The sequence below is a fragment of the Desmodus rotundus genome, chromosome 7, assembly GCF_022682495.2.
Source record: "Desmodus rotundus isolate HL8 chromosome 7, HLdesRot8A.1, whole genome shotgun sequence".
Taxonomy (NCBI): Eukaryota; Metazoa; Chordata; class Mammalia; order Chiroptera; family Phyllostomidae; genus Desmodus; species Desmodus rotundus.
The window spans coordinates 22,326,702-22,342,860 of record NC_071393.1 but is presented as its reverse complement, the minus strand read 5'-3'; the positions used below and the strand labels follow the sequence as shown (position 1 = coordinate 22,342,860).

Genomic DNA, 16,159 nt, shown 5'->3' with positions numbered 1-16,159 from the left:
CCGGCATCTCAGACGCTTTTAAAAATAGCAACTCTGGGATAGTATTTCAACTCCTATTTTTATCAGATTTACATGGCTGGACCATGGAGCGGAGCTGTTCCCAGGGTTCTCAATAGCAGGGACATCACTGTTGTCGTCTTAGCAACCTGCCTGTTGGCCGAGGCTAAAATGCATTCCAGGAACTTTTGAGCCGGGAGAGATCCCGAGGAGTCCCTGGGCCCAGCCCTTGTCTCTGTGCAAGGCTGTGAACAATGAGCCACAGGGAGCGTATGGCTTCCTTTTTGCCTCAAAAGTCTCTTGGCTGCCCTTACTCGACTGCACGATCTAGGGTTACCCAGCCTTTGGTCAGGAAGTCCTTTTTAATATCTGGCCCAAGTATCTCTGGTGATGGCCCTGTTGACCTTTTCCACATCTGGAAAATAGCAGCTAATGTCTTCTGTGCGATTACTGTGCCCACACAATCCTCACACAATCCTCACGTGATCCTTCGGGATAAGCACAGCGACCCTCCTAGTGTCTGAGCCGTCACTGGTCCACGGTCATGCTGGCTGACCGCGCAGGTCCTGTGCGGTGCCATCAGGCCCCCTGCCTCTCGAGCAGAGGGGGGTGGGGTGTTCAAAAATGTCTTGTTAATAAATAAATAAATAAGAAAACAAACCAACCAAAAGAAATGTTTTGTTGGCCCTGACTGGGGCAGCTCAGCTGGTTGGGCATCATCCAGAAACCAGGGGCCGCCAGGTTCGATTCCTGGCCAGGGCACATGGTCCCTGGTCAGGGTGCCTTTGAGAGGCAACCGATCGAGGCTTCTCTCTCGCATCAATATGTCCTTCCCTCTCTTTCTCCTCCCCTTCCCCTTTCTCTGAAAATGAATCAAATCTTTAAAAAGAAAAAAGAAGGAAGTCTTAGGATGCTCGTCTACTTCCAACTAGCTACCCCTTCCTTGCATCCTGCCGTTTCTGAGTTGCCCAGGAAGAATCGGCCCATTTTCACTTCTGCACTCAAATACCCCAATGCCTCCTTCTCTCCTATGTCTGAAGTATCCTATACACCAAGTGCTGCCTCCTGTCTTTGGAAATTTCATGCTGATGTGAATCCCCCAGGTGCATGTACTGGAATTTGGTTTGCTCCTGTCAATCTGCCCCTTTAATTTGATGGCTACCCGCTAGAAGAACTTAGCAGGTGGGAGGGAAAGTGTGTGTATATATTTATATCCCCCACACTAGCCCTGACATTCACTTTGGTGCTGAAGGAAAAACTGGCCAGCGAGCTGTCGGTGTATGCCCATGCGAGAAGCTAAATGTTTCTCGCTAAAGCTAAATGCCAAGGCCGAACCGCCGGGCCTTGGCCGTGCCGGGCCGCGGCCATCGAGTTTTAGCCTAGAACTTTGGCTTCTCTCAGCATACGCTCCTGTAGCCCCCTCTGCGTTTTTCACGGGGATCCCCACTTTTGTAATTCGTTTGTAATTAACGCCCCACTAAATTGTAAGCGCCATGGGGGCTCTATCTCCAGGTTCTTACTTTAAAAAGAAGAGTACAGTGGATGTTCAAAACCTGTGTATTAAATTGAAACACTTTAAACAGATTCCGTCCATGCTTATTTTTTTAATGGTGGTTAAAACTGGATAGCTCAAGTTTATATAGATTTCAGAATCCAATGTGATTTCAACAATAATCATACAACAAACATAGAGTTGTCAACATTTATTTTGCTAAGTGAGGATATTTGAAACACAGTAGCCATTAATTATCGCCGGCTTCTTATAAAAGACGTTTGAATATTATGTATACATGTTTGGAATACACATTTAGTCCTTCCGAGAGGGAAGAGTTAGCAGACCTATGGCAACCTACTCAGAAGTAAAATAGATACATTATAATGTTTGGCTATAGAAGAGAGACCTGTTCAAATGTTACTTTGTATGTAATTGTTTCTTGATTTCTCAATTTGGGGATCTGCATTCCACGGAGACATGCCAAGTGGAGCTCAAATGTCCAACTCATTTCCAAATGTTATTTTTCTGTTTCTTGAGGGAATGTTGACAAGCAGAGAGCAGTCAGCAATTTTGCTACATGAGGAATGTTTGGGGCAAACTGAGAGGAGCCCCGGAACAATAGTAGTCAAGCCTCTAACTGCTCCGCTCCTTCTCCAGCTGAGCCAGGAAGAAACTGGGCCGAGCTGGGGGCCGACAGCCAGTTGCGGAGCCTCCAGGACTGCTCTGGGAAGGGTGGCATCTGTCTCTGCCACTGCCCCAGCAGAGCGGGATGCAGGCATGCACATCGGAATCACGCAATCACACGCGATCGCACAGATGTGTCCCGCCGCCGGAGCGGCTGGTACGTGCTACTTTGTCGAGGTGGGGCTCAGGAATACTCAGCCTTACTCAGGAAGCTCTCAGGGGAGGCAGGACGTTGGGTTCTGCTAAGTGATGAGAAGGAAGTGCAAGGCAGAGGAGCGGCCCTCAGTCTGCATCTCCTGGACTGAGAGCACCAGCAGACCTGGATCCAGAGCCCGGCTCCTTATTTGCGGGTAAAAGCCCCCAGGTGGTGGCTCAGTAGCTGCCACCTGCTCCAGCCCACAGCGCCTGTGGTGGAGGAAGCTGCTCTTGGACCCCTGTGGCCCCTGGGAATGGAGACCCCCTAGAAATGACAGGGAAGTGGGACATGTGGTCAGAAAGAGAGGACACCTGCTCCAAACCCCCTGCGCATTCAGAGGAGGGGTGACAGTTCTTCCCCGCAGCTCTTCGAGAGTGCAGCAAAGGAACTAGTTCAGGTGGTGACAAAGGCAAGCAGCTCTGTCAGACAGGGGTCAGGAGGGTCCAGCACGGTCCACCACACCTCCAAGCAGTTGTCTGACGGAGTCACAGTGACTACTCCTGTGTGCGGTGATGCTGGCCACAGGTGGGGTTTCTGGGGGAGCAGTTTACGGCTCGCACGAATGCTCCCTCCCTGGGTCTCGGCTGCTCCCCAGCAGGCCCCAGGGAGAACTGAGCCTGGCCCCTCTGTGAGAGCAGAGTTGGTCCCGACACCCAGGCACCACCCACCTCCCAGCACAACCAGGGGGCAAAGCCGTGGCTCCCTCTGAACAGCCCTTCCCTGCTGTCTTGCCCAAGGCTCTCCCACCCTGCTGTACCGCCGCTTCTGGAGGGTACCACGGGTCTCCCTGTCCCTCCATCGCCCCGTAGTTCCACCCATGCACGACTGCCCATGGAAATCTGGTGGACGGCTGAACACACGCGTGAAGGAGAGGTGGGGCCAGGGACTCACTCGGAGGGGCAGGGAACGCCTTCATGGGGCGGGACTCCAGGGAGGTGGAGGCCTGTCCCCTAGGAGGCCCTGGCTGCCTTCCTTCTGGTTCAGGATGAGTTGGCCACACTCTCTGCCTGAAGTCAGATGAGATCCCTGCTGAGAGAACTTGATCTTTCAAGAAGAAAAGACCCCCAAGACTGGGTCCCTCTGCTCTGTGAGGGGCCTCTCTGGGTTTGCGTCCCCTCCCCTCCACTCCTCCTAGCATTTATCCTCACAACAGTTTGGAGGGGTCTCTTCCTCAGACCTCCCTACGCGTAGCTTTCTTATACACAGAGAAAAGGCAGGCCGGGGGTCCCTTCCAAGCCAGCTGGTTCCACGGCTGTCATTGTCACCTGGTGGGGAAGCAGGTGCCCCCCATTGTCACAACCCCCCCTCTAACCCAGCCCCCCTTGGCCTCCCCACCTTCAAGGCCTTATTCCATCTGCAGGGGTGTCCAAACTTTTGGTGCCTCTGGGCCACACCTTAAAAACATTGTGACCTGTAATCACAAAAATCTCCCGTTTTAAGTGAATGCACGGTTTTGTCTTGGGCTGCATTCACAGCCATCCTTGGCCGCACGCAGCCTGCGGGCTGGACGCCCCACTGTCCTGCTGGAGGCGACCAGGTGGGCCTGTGTGCCAAGTGCCGTCACAACCCGACACACACCGTGTCTCCCTGCAGTAACTCTTCACACCAGCCTCCCTCACATACCTGCTTTCAAAGCAGCTCCCCCAAAGTTGTCTATTTTTACTCCTCCGCTCACCTGTCTGCGCCATGCACCAGAGGGGGGCATCTTGCTGCCTTCACCTTTGTTTCCCAACACCTAGCACACTGTCTGGCTCCAGGCAGCCCATCAGCAAGTCGCTGGGTAGGACAAAGCCTCACTGTCTCACCGGACACACAGCAGATGATGTGGCGGGTCCTCAGCCCGCCTCCCCTTCACCAAGTGGCAGGCTCAGAAGGCCCTGGATCTCCTCCGATGCTATGGGCAAATGTCAGCTCCAGAAACAGACTTCTGGCCATCTGCTTACCATTCACCAGTATCTCGGGCGAGGGCTTACACTATGTGTTCAATAAACATTCGACGAATGAGTGAATGGAGCTCAGCTCTGAGTCCAGGGGATGCAGAGTAAGGAAGAGCCACTCCTTTGCCTAACACAGAACCCAACACCTTGCCTCCCCCAGAGCTTCCCTGAGCAAGACCCAATGCCCTGAGGACCAGCGAGCACATTCCAGCCCCCTCCCCCCACCGCCATACTGGGACACATCTGTCTTCTGTGCTGAGGAGAGCGCCACGTGTTAAACTGTGTGCCTTCCGCACGCATGCCCGACTCCCTGCTCTGCTGGAGCAGTGGCAGACGTCACCCTCCACAGCCAGATATGCCTGTGTTGGCTCCTACAGGCCATCAGCCTGCAGTCCCTTCTTGGTCTCAGGATTGTATGAACAGGGGCCTGTGACGCTGGTCACACCTTGGACCTGAGCCACCGCACCCGTATCACTCTGCCCTTGCTGGTACACTGTTTCATACTTGATCTTCTGGCTGCTCCTGAGACCTTGTTTTGTCTTCTTGCCTAGATAATAACCTGAAGGCCAGGGACTCGCTGACCAAAGCACAGAGTCGAGGCAGGCTTTCTGGGCGTGCATCATGATTCCTATCAAAACCCTCCCAGTTCCACGGGGCAATACCTCATCCCTGTCAACAAGTTTATCAGCAGGATTGACTCACCCCGGGAGGCGTGACGTCAATGCTGGGAATGGAGAGAGGAAGTGCCATCAAAAAGTGCTACAGAGTATTTCCAGAGTTTTCATACTGGGTGTTTTGGGGACACTCCATCAGGAAGGAAGAGGGACATGGCAGTAGGATCAGGAGTGAAAACAGGGAGAGGCGCAGTCAGGTCCGGACAAGGAAATCACAAGGCCGGGTATGCCGGGTCTGGACACAGGCCTGGCAGCCGTCCAGGTCCGCTGCAGCCACGCCCCCTTCCCCAGAGGCTGGCCTCCCTTCTCAAGGCCTCCCCGGGGTCCTGCCCCCTCTGCTTGCCTCAGCACAGCCCCCCAGACCGCACCGTAAGGCCACACCAAATGAGACCAATGCTTTATTCACACATAGGAAATAAGCCAGTATAAAACATATTACAAAAATCGGATTTGGTGCTAAAAATCCCCTCCACCCCAGTCCCCCCGCCCCCGTCCTCCTCTGGGCAGCCCTGGGCAGACTCAGCTTTTCTGCGCTTCCTGCAGGAGCTTCAGCAGGGGGTCATCTGCCCTGAGGGCAAAGGTGAGGGTGCGCTGCTGGTAGTACCCGGGGTCGTGCTCCAGGTGCTCGATCACCTCTGCCAGCAGGTGTGCGCGCTCCACCCCGGAGCCAGGGGCCTCGAAGCCCAGGGCTGTGAAGTGCACGTGCAGGTGGTAGTAGGAAGGCAGGTAGTGCAGGTACACGCGGAGGCGGTCCCCCTTCACCTGGTAGCGCTGCAGGATGGCCTCCTGGCGAGAAGGGCGTGGCAGGAAAGGGGTCGGGGTGTGCACACGAACCCCCACGGGACCCTCCTCCTGCCCTAATCCCAGACGGCCTTCGGACTCCAATGAAAACCCTCCCAGCAGCCCTCTGCATGCTGTGCGCAGCAGGTCCCTGACGTCTAAGATTCAACAAACGCAGGTGGCAGCAGCAAGGCTGAGACTCTCTCCCAAAGAAAGGGGACCGGGACCGTGGCCTGGCTCAGGGCTCCCCACTCCAATCTGGGCAAAACATTTGCTTCCTCAGGCAGTTGCTGCTGTGAATCTAGACAGTCCCAGTGCCTGAGGACAGGCCGCAGGGACCGACTGGGGATGACCTGTAAACACTGACGGCACCAAGTGCAGGAGGCGCCGTGTCCTCCCCCAGCATGCCATCGGGCGGACTCCACTCTGGCCTCGCCTCCCGGGGCCCCCACCTTGCTCAGGGGTAGGGCTTTTTCTCTCAACCCCTCTTCCGGAGTCTCCAAGGCTTGGAGTTAATAGGGGCCTCCGGTTGCCATTGTGGGCAAATCCCTAAGGGGGTCAACGGTAAGGAGAAAAGACAAGGGCCTCAGTGGGCTCAGAGTACACCCCAGAACCGCATTCTGTGTTGGGAGCTCACCCCAGGGGTCTCTGCACCTGGGCCAGGGCACCCAAAGGGCTTCCTGGGATGGGCAGGGCGAGGCCGCCAGGGCTGCCAGGGCAGGTGAACATGCTGGCCAGGTATCCCCCCAAAGACAGACGCCACTCTGCCACCAGAGTGTGTTTTAGGAGAGCGAGGATAGGTGGGACAGGGGCGGTGAGGGCACTGACAGGGAGCAGGCCCAGGCTCATGGACAGCACTGGGCAGGGCCCTTCCTCCACGTGCGTTCCCGCCTAGTGGCAGCTCCTGTTGAGAGGAGCACCCATGACTGCCAGGCCCTGGCATGGGGGGAGGCCTTGGGGGGCCTTCAAATGTTCCAGAGTGGAAAAAAGGCTGAGAGCCGCCCTCCAGAATGGAGGTTTCAGAAGGATCTGAACCAGATATCGAGGCCCAGAGAGGTGAGGCCCAAGGTCAGCCAGCTGGCTTCGGTCAGAAAGTCCAAATAAGGGCCACCACCCTGGATTCTTGTCTCTCTTCCCCCATGGTCCCTCGCCTCAGGGCTCCTTTTAGTACCCCCATAATGTCATTCCATTCAATAAACACCCCAGATAGCGGGTGTCCCTGAAGACCAGGCGCTAGAGAATGCAGTCTCTGCCCTCAGGCTGGAGCAGGAGGGTCCTGCATTCAGCATCAGAGCCTGCGACCCGCTGCCCGAGACACAAGGCTGTGTGACCGGGCCACCACGGGCCAGGCAGGCGATCCTGGGATGGACAGGGGTCCCAGGAGGGGCCTGCCAGAGAAAGTCCCCCAAAGGGGACCAGAGTGGGGACCTCAGACGAGGAGGACGAGCGTGGGGAGAGGAAAGGCAGCTGGGCGGAGGGGTGGGGCAGGACCAGGCGACAGTGTGGCCTCCACACTGATGTCCAGAAAGAAGCCCCCGCTGCAGACCTCCTGCCAGGAAGGGTGAAGACTGCGGGGCGGGGGCGGGGGCGGGGCGGGGGGGCACGCTGGAATCGGAGTGGGACTGCTCTGGGCTCCGAGGTGACTCGGCTAGGGTGGCTCACCTGCCCCTCCCGGAGGATGTTCCTGAGCAGCGGCAGGTGCTCTGCAGTCAGGTCCCGAAGCGACCTGACGCCCCGGCGATGGCAGATGGCAACCAGGTACAGGTCATCGAGCTGTGGAGACCAGGGGCAAGCCAGGCTCAGCAGGTGACAGGGCCTGGGGAGGACACCAATCCCAGGGTTCCCCAGGGAAGCATCCAGCAAGCGCCCAGGCCTGCAGAGCCAGCCCTGGCCAAGCTCAGGGGCCCACCGCAGGACCGGTCCCCAGACCACACAGGGACCCACGTGCCCAGGGTGCGCGAGCGGGGACGACCCAAGGAATGGAACTTCTGTTTATTCCTCCTGCTAAAGAACACCAGAGGGGGGTACTTCTGGACTCACAGAGATGATAGGGTTCCAGCAAGGGCCAAGGCCAGCTCTTTCCCTTCAAGAGTTTATGGTCTAATTGCATTCACACAAGCAACTACTGTGAGACACAAAGCAATCAAAGTACACACAGGAGGAAGGAGACTGTCCGAGAGGGCCATCCAGAGAGGCTTCCTGGTGGAGAAGGCAGAGGACCCGGGTCTGGAAGATGTGGGCTTAGAGTAGGGCATTCAGGTGGAGGAACGGTGAAAGCCAAGGCTCGGAGGCAGCGGAGTACGGGGCCTGCAGGGCAGAGCAAACAACCCAACTGCCCTGCCTGGAGGCGGGTGTGCACGGTGCAAGGGAGCCTGGGGCCAGCTCCACAGGGCCGGCAGAGCCTGATAACCTTTTCCTCTCCCCCCGCATCCCCCCGGGCTCCCAGGCAGCAGTTCCTCTGTCCTCCTGGAACAGAGCTGAAAACCTGGAGTTCACAGCAGTACAAAGAACCAAAGTCAACAGGACCTTGCTCAGGACAGTGAATGACCTCCTCTTCTGGCCCGGTCAACACCCCCTCCCTCCCCGCTCACCCAGACGCCAGGCCTGGGCTGGTATCACGTCCCTGTACGAGGCGGGCCCCAGACACCAGGGCTCCATGGATGAGGCCTGGGGTGACACCAGCCGCACTCTGCCCTGCAGTCTGAACTGCCAGCTCAACGACATACTCCGGGCCCCGTGAGTCACCCGACCGACCCCTGAAGAGCCCTGATTTACAAGGTGAGAATGAGATTTCCCACATGGTACGTGATGCCCAGCTGTGCCTCTTCCTGACACAGACATTCTTCTCTGCCGGGGGAATCTCTTGGCAGATGACCTGGCTGTGCCCACCCAGGCCTCGGCTGTGCCCGCGAGTCCCTTCTGGGCTTTCCCTTCTCACGACCTATGCCCAGGACATGTCCTCTCTCGCTCGCTGGAGGACCAAGGAGAAGCCAGGAAACGAAACTGTTTAAACTTGGGGTGTCTGTGTGTGTGTCTTTAGTTGCTCCATGTAGCACTACCACAGGACAACCAAATAATAGGAGCGTTTGTTCAAATGGAGTCTGCTGACAAATCCCAGACGTGACGTTAAATCTTACCTCCCTGAGCCACAGACATGGAACGGGGAATGGAGCCTGGGGCTGGGCGTCGGCTCACGGGCCGGGGAGGGAGGGAAAGAAAGCCCTTCTTCAATATCGGACGTTACCCCAGATTTCTGCAGGCAGCCACAGGGCCCCCAGCCAAGAGAAATGATCCGACAGAGCTAGACGAGGGGCTGGTGAGGGTCTCCGACTGGCACCTCAGAAGCTGGCCCATCAGTCACGCTGGCAGAAGACACCATCGATCTCTTTTTACAAGGCAGACGGTGCCATCAAAGTAACAGCTTCCCAGCAAGAAGCAAGACTGAGACTGGCTGGAGCTTTGGAGAGCCGTCCCTCCGCCTCTGGAGCGACCCGAAAGGACAGACTCCTGATCTGAGAACCTTAGAGCAGAAAACCTACACCCCACGAACTGAAAGTGTGTGTGCATGTGTGTGTGTGTGTGTGTATGCTTACACAGAGAACATGCAAAGACTCTCTCTGGAAGGGCAGCGGAATGGATGGAGGGAACTCACTGTCACTGCACAGCTCGTACTAGCTGCAGTTTACCCCCTACATGTACAGAGCGGGCCTGCAAATAAAATAAACAGGTAACTCTTAAGAGAGCTGAGGAAGGGGTGTTACAACCTCCAGGAAGGCAGAGTATCTAGCACACATTAGGGACCTGATAAGTATTCATGGACTGGATGGATGGATGGATGGACGGATGGACACAGAGTCTCTAATCCTGAGCCATCTGTTGGGGGCTACACAACACATATACATGATATAAAGATACACTGCTAGAGAAAGAGCAGCAGGGGGAGGTCCCAGGTGACCAGAAAGGCCCCTGAGGAAAGCACCAGATCCCCCCCCCCCCCCCCCCCCGCTTTACCTTGAGGCTGTGAGGGAAAGAATAGCCGTCTGTCCGCCCTGCCTCTCTGCTGACACGCTGCCTGCCTGTCAGGGACCTATGATTTTGCTGTTCTGTCGCAGATCAAGGATTTGAGACCATGACATGTGGCATTACCAGTGCTAACTGAGCAAAGGGCAAGAACAATGGCACCTACACGGCTATCTAGGAAAGCTCGATGTTTCAGCTTGCCCACTCACGGCCACCGAGGGTCAGTTCAGACGTGTGGCTGGAAGCCCAGTGAGGTTCCTGAAGCCTTTTCTGTGTTCAAGGGAACAGAGGGAGGGCACGTCCACGCACGGGCCAGCCAGGATGCCCGCCAGCGCCAGGTCAGGAGGACACACTCCCCAGTCTCGTGGACCTTGTGAGTCAGAGGTTCCTCCTACACCAGCCCCACCCCCGTGACCCAGTGCGCCGCCCAGGACCTCCAGGCACAGGGCTGCTGAGGGGCAGCAGGGGTTTGCAGAGCTGCACAAAGGCACTGTCCAGAGCTGCCACCAGTGTCCCCAGGACCTCGCCCCAGCGCCCCCAACATCTCCAGAGCCAGTCTAGTTTCCCCCATGGAGGCCAGGGTGGGGAGGAGATGCGGGAGTGGGGGGCAAGCATTCTCTCAGCCTCTCTGCACCACAACACCCCACACTTCGATCTCACCTGGCTCTAACAAATCACATAGAGCTCCACCTTCTGGAAACTCCCTTCAAATTCCTACCACCCCGGAGCCATGCTCAGGAATTTCCTCTGGTCTCCTGTAAGCGACAGCTGGTGCTCCCTCTCCTGTGTGCCTGCGCTGAGATGCTGGCCCTCTGCCCCAACCACAGGCTCCCAGCCCCCCTTTCCTGGCGGTGAAGGAGCAGCGTGACAGGTCCAGGAATCACCAAAGCAAAACCAAGCAAAACCAGGCAGGTGGGCTCAGTGAGGACCCCAAGGCCTAATGAGCAGGCCACAGCTCAGAGAGAAGAGGGCGGGCGTCCAAGGTAGGGGACAGGGCCCAGACCCCAGGGTGACGTTGCTGCCTGTCCCATAACTGCAGGAGGAGCACAAACACCTGAAGGACTCCCCAAAAGCAGAATGGAAATCTGAGCTTGGAATACACAAAACAGTCTAGTTAGAGGAGAGGGGCATTTGTCCACCCACTGCTTCCGACTCAGCAATTCCACCTCTGGCCTCCCTGGCCCTCTCCTGCCCCCCGGCCCGCTGCAGGCCTACTGCTGCTCTGCAGCAGGAACAGCACTTCCTGTAAGACATTGCTCTGCCTGGTATGGTACTGTTAGGGCATGTGAGTCTGCCCACAGAGCAGACGGTACATTGTGATGCGCAGGGGCAGATGTAGGGAGTGAGGAGGGGAGAAAGGAGATGCAGAGAGAGAGGCTACCCGGCACGGATAGGGCCAGTGCGAGAGAAGGCGGCTCTGCTGGAGGCCCGCTCCCTGCAGGGGAGGAGAAAGCACCAGCACCTGGGAACCGGGAAACAAAGCGGGAGGCTCAGGGGCAGGAGGGGCCCCCAGGAGGCCTCCTCCATGACTAGGGCAATGTCAGGGACACCAGGTTGTTCACCACGACTGCCTCCTGTCACTACTTTAGACCATGGGCCTGCCTGGGTCTGCCAGAGTCTAGGGGAACGAAGAAAAGCAAACAGTCCACCACGGGGCTACAGAAGGTGAGACTGGCCACCCAAGCCACTTGGCTGCTTAAGGAGTGGCCCATGTGGTTACGCAAACATTGCCTCATGCCGCCCCCCCACTACACGGTGCGGGGGGCCGCTGGGGGAGACAGAAAGGGCTGTAAACTGACCCAGCGAAGTTTAAACGTTAGTACGCAACAGGCATGCACTAGCACCGCAGAGCTCAGACCTCTCTTGCGGCTGGATCACAGTGAGAGACCACCGAGAGAAAGAAGGGCAGGGCCAAGGCGGGCCAGCAACCGGGAGCAGGGCACTGCAACAGCAGAGGACCCCGGTGGGAAGCCTCCTACCTGCTGCTGGTTCCACTTGAGGTCGGGTATGAGGACAAAGCCGTCAGAGGGGTCTGGGTTCTCGAACACGATCCGGTCGGCTTCCGCCTTCTTGTCAAGAATGTTGTACACCCACTGGAAGGAGAGGGACAGAGGGGGTTCAGATCTAGTCACTGTCCCTTGGGGAGACTCCCCAGACCAGGCTAGGGCAGCTCCCTGGCTCCTCCAGGAGGAACAGCCACTGACCTCAGGGGATCTACGCTCTGGCGGTCCTGTCCCCAGGACCTGCTCTCACGGGTCCAGGAGAGATCTCCCCTCCTACCACTGCTGACACCGGGCACTCGCCATCCCCACGAGGCCCCTGACATGCAGACAGAGCTGGCTCTCCAGGCTCACGGGTCAGCAGAGCGCATGCCCTCCACTGTAGCCTCACAGGCCCGGTCCGCACCCACCCTCCACTGCCCACACGACAAGAGCTCCCTCCCTCCCTGGCCCACAGAACTCAGGACCGCAGCACATGACCATGCTGGGAGATCCCTCTGCAGAGGAAGCCGGCTCCATGCCAGACGGGGGAAGGCGGAGGTTCTAAAGTAATGTGTGCGTGTTCCCTGCCCACCCCGGGGATTCTCAGTGGTTGGATAAGCACCTCTGCCCACCTACAGCCAAAGCAGTGTCAGCTGACACGGCCCCTGCGTGACAAAGCAGACCTGAAGGCCACCTTGTCAACAGGACTTCTGGCCTGCCCACACACCTCTGACCTGCTGCTGTCCACAGTGCGCCGGGAGCCCTTCCTGGGCACTGTGTGGATCCCGGGGGAATCACTACAGTGAAGTCCAGATGTCTTCCCAAAGTGGCCTCCTGCAGGGAGGCTGAGCGAAGGCCCTTATTTCCCAGGGCTCAAACCCACAGACCTCAGACCTCAGCAATTCTCCACTTTCCCCCGGCTCTAAGCACTCTTTGCATAGGAAACTTCCTCCCAGGTCAGTGAACTCAGTGCCAGGAATCCTGAGAACCCTGCTGGGAAGCCGCATAGAGGGCAGGGGCTGGGCTCACACTGCTGCCCATCCACCTCCCAGCTCACGGCAGGGGCAGGGGCAGGGGCAGCCAGGGCACTGCTACTACCGGAGCCGGAGGGCCCCTCTGCCCACTCCCAGCAGAGTGGCGCAGGCAGTGGCAGCAAAGGCCGGGGCCAGGGGCTGGTTTAGTCTGCACGCCTCCTCCCAGGAGTCTGCAGCCTCAGCTCTCCTCAGTTCTAGGGCAGCATGGCCAAGGTCAAGTGCACCAATCTGAAATGAAGAGTTTGGGAACAGAGGGTAACTGCCTGGGAATAGCTGGGCCTCCCATCTCCCTGGTAAGACCCATAGACAGGTCACATGTGGCCCACCCACTACAAAGAAGAAAGGCCCACACTTCCCGAGAAGAGCCTGGCTGCCCCACTCCCTGAGAGAGGTCTGGAGGAGAAAGGGGACCCAAACTTTTCCCTTTGGGATATTGATTTTTAAGCTGGTTAAGAAACAAGACTCAGAAACTTTGACCACCCTCCTTTCCTGCCTAAGAGATGCAAAGAGTAAAACCTATTCCCAGAATGAAGTCTTAGGGTGTCCACCTGAGCAGCTTTACCTGAATTGAGAATGGCAGTGGGGGCCATGAGCTTGACTGGGGGGAGGAAGAGAAGATGAGAGCAAAGGAGGTAGCACCGACCAAAGGGCAGGACGGAGGCTGGTGTAAGAGTGGAGCGGCCAGCGGCTCCAGGCAGGTGGGGAGTGGCCAGCATAGTCCAGGAAGGGAGTGGCCAGGCTCTGCTCTAGAGCCTCACGGGGACTGTCCTCACAGCCATCCTGGGAATTCGGGGCTGTGAGCACCCCATTTTGCAGGTAAGAAAAAGGCAGGGGCGAAGGTGCCCATGCAGTTCACGCCAGAGCGTGTCTCGGAGCCCGAGCTCCAGGCCACGGCGGGGAAGGCCCCTGGGGGAGCAGGAGGGGCCTAAATGCACATGGAGTCTCGGCCAGACGCCAGGTGAGAAGGCAGGAGAAGCAGGCTCACACAGACCCTGGGGTTACCTAAAGGGAGTGATCCCCGAAAGCACGGCCAGGAGACTCGGCCCCCCGACAATACGGGCCTGTGAGTGGGCCCTGATGGCTTCTGGAAGGCACCGGGCAGGGCCTCCTGGCAGTGACACCGGCACCCACTCCAGACCCGCCTCTCCTCCCTGGGACGTCGTGCTCCTCCCTCAGCTCCCGCTTCCCTGCTGGCCTCCCTGTACCAGCTGCCCTCCACGTGTCTCAGCTCTGCCCTGCCCTGTCCTGTTCCCCAGACTGTCACCTGGGTGTGCTTCACAGCACCTACCACTCTGGCACCTTTCTGTGCTGGCAGCAGCAGCGGGCAGGTGACACATAGCACCTCTCTCAATTTCCACTGGGACTGTAGGCACTTTTGCCAGACGAGGAAGCTGGGCTTAGGGAAGGGAGGACAGTGTCCACTGCTCTGAGGTGGCAGAGTGAGGACCCACCCTGGCTGACGCTGAAGCCTCGGCTCAGTGACCAACTGGCATTTTCAGCCCCATGACCTCTCCCGCTCAGAACCCAGATGGCCCACCGTGTTTTTTACTGGGCATCTTTACTGGACGTTGCAAGCACCAAATTTGGGGAGGCAAAGAAGGTAGTCGGCTAAAAGCCCCGGCCCCGAAGCCAGATCGCCTGGCTTCCGATTCCCGTCTCTGAAGGGCCGCTGCGAATGTGTTTTGAGGTGAAGCACATAAAGTGCTTAGAACAGTTCCTGGCGCCTGGTGGGGACTCAGCGAGTCCCAAACTGAACTCACTGTCTGCACATACACCCTCTCTGCTGTCCCCGTCCCCGTCCGGGTTAGTAATCCCACTGTCCACTCATCGCACAGGCTAGACCTGGAGCCACCCCCAGCTCTTCCCTCCTCCTCCCACTGACCAGCCCTAAACCCCGCCTGTCAACTCCCTGCAGAGACCCTCGCGGGCTCTCAGAGCCCTCCCACTCCCTCTCTCACCACACTCCGCCACACTCTGACCCCAAGTGCATGGCACTCAGGACTAACCTGTTCAGGGGCCTGCACTGGCTATGGCAATCATTCTCAAATCTGATGACCAGCAGCGACAGAGGTATTGTTAAAACAGATCCCCCAGCTCCACTGCCTGAACATCTGATCCAGCGGATGTGGACTAGGCTCTGTATTTTGAAAAATCTCACCAGGCAACCCCGACGATCGGTAAGGTGTGGGAGGCCCTGGACAGCGCACCTGCCTCCTCCTGGGCCCTGCTGGCCTTCTGTTGCCTCCTGCTGACCTCAAGCTCCCCAGCCCTCTGTGCCTCTGCACTTGCCCCTTCCCTCTGCCTGGATGCCCTGCCTGCCTCGTCCACCTGTTAAACTCCTCTTTGTCCCTCCCAGCTGGAGGATCCCCTGCTCTGAGAGGCCCGCCCCCATCTGAGCTGATCACCTCGCTCTGTGTCGCCACCGCACCTTCTGTATAAACCACCGGAGTGCTGGTCGCACCGCACTGGAGCTGTCAGCCCCACGCCTGTCTTCCGCGAAGGCTACCAGTGTTCACCCGGGTGGCCCACCTGAGCCTACCACAGGGCCCAGACACAGTAGACGCTCAATCAGTACGACGACTGTTGCCAGTTAAGCTGAGTGCTTGTGAACGTGCTAGGAACAGTCAAGAAAGAGTACATAAGTGCTCATGTCGAACAGAAGCAGGCAGAGTAGTGGAATTTTGTTGTGTGATTTTCTGGAAGGGTCTGAATCATGGTAGAAGAAAGTACATATATGACTTGCACGGACTATAAAGGGCTTCCTCTCCTGAATTCCACGGATGTGCAACTGGTACACAGCACATGTACTCCAGGAGGTCTCTCCAGGGCCCTGACAGCAGAACCTATCTAGGAAGATGGAAATATATCTCTTTTCCACTTAGAAGACAAAGCAAGTGCTGGGACTTAAAAAAAAAATCCAGCCAGCGTGAGTCAGAGGAACCTGTGCAAACACGGCCAGATGAGGAAAGAGGGCTGTGGGCGCACAGCGCCTCCCACCCAGCCTGCCAGCCTCCCAGTGCCTCCTCCTCCTGAGTACGTGCAGCCCACACTGCCCCTACACCCAGGACACCCGCCCTTCTCTTGGGTCTGGGGGAAATGGCTGTGGGTTCCCCATATCAGAATGCTTCCCACCACTGCAACCTGCGTCTTGGGGAGAGTGGATGAGAATGCTCAAGGAGAACAAGGGTGAGTGAGGAAGCCACGGAGACAGCGAGAGCCAGTGAGCGAGCAAGAAACAACTCACCTATCACAGTTACTACCGACACTCACACGGGGCCAGCTCTAGGCACAGGCTCGCGCTGGCACTGGGCCTAGGCCAAGGAGTAATCGGGACCTGCTAGTAAAATGGCCTTGAATCTG

General features: G+C 57.6%; 1 protein-coding gene across 1 annotated transcript in view; it reads right to left on the bottom strand.

Annotated features, from left to right (window-relative positions):
• Window positions 1–5,452: 5,452 nt before the first annotated feature.
• DCPS (decapping enzyme, scavenger) overlaps window positions 5,453–16,159 on the bottom strand; it is a 38,513-nt gene continuing 27,806 nt past the window's right edge. The window contains exons 4-6 of the mRNA XM_024557273.4: window positions 11,763–11,876; window positions 7,426–7,536; window positions 5,453–5,769 (exon numbers count right to left, since the gene is read on the bottom strand). Coding sequence (XP_024413041.2) covers window positions 5,503–5,769; window positions 7,426–7,536; window positions 11,763–11,876 — 492 coding nt within the window. The 3' untranslated portion in view covers window positions 5,453–5,502. The remainder of the gene's footprint in view (window positions 5,770–7,425; window positions 7,537–11,762; window positions 11,877–16,159) is intronic.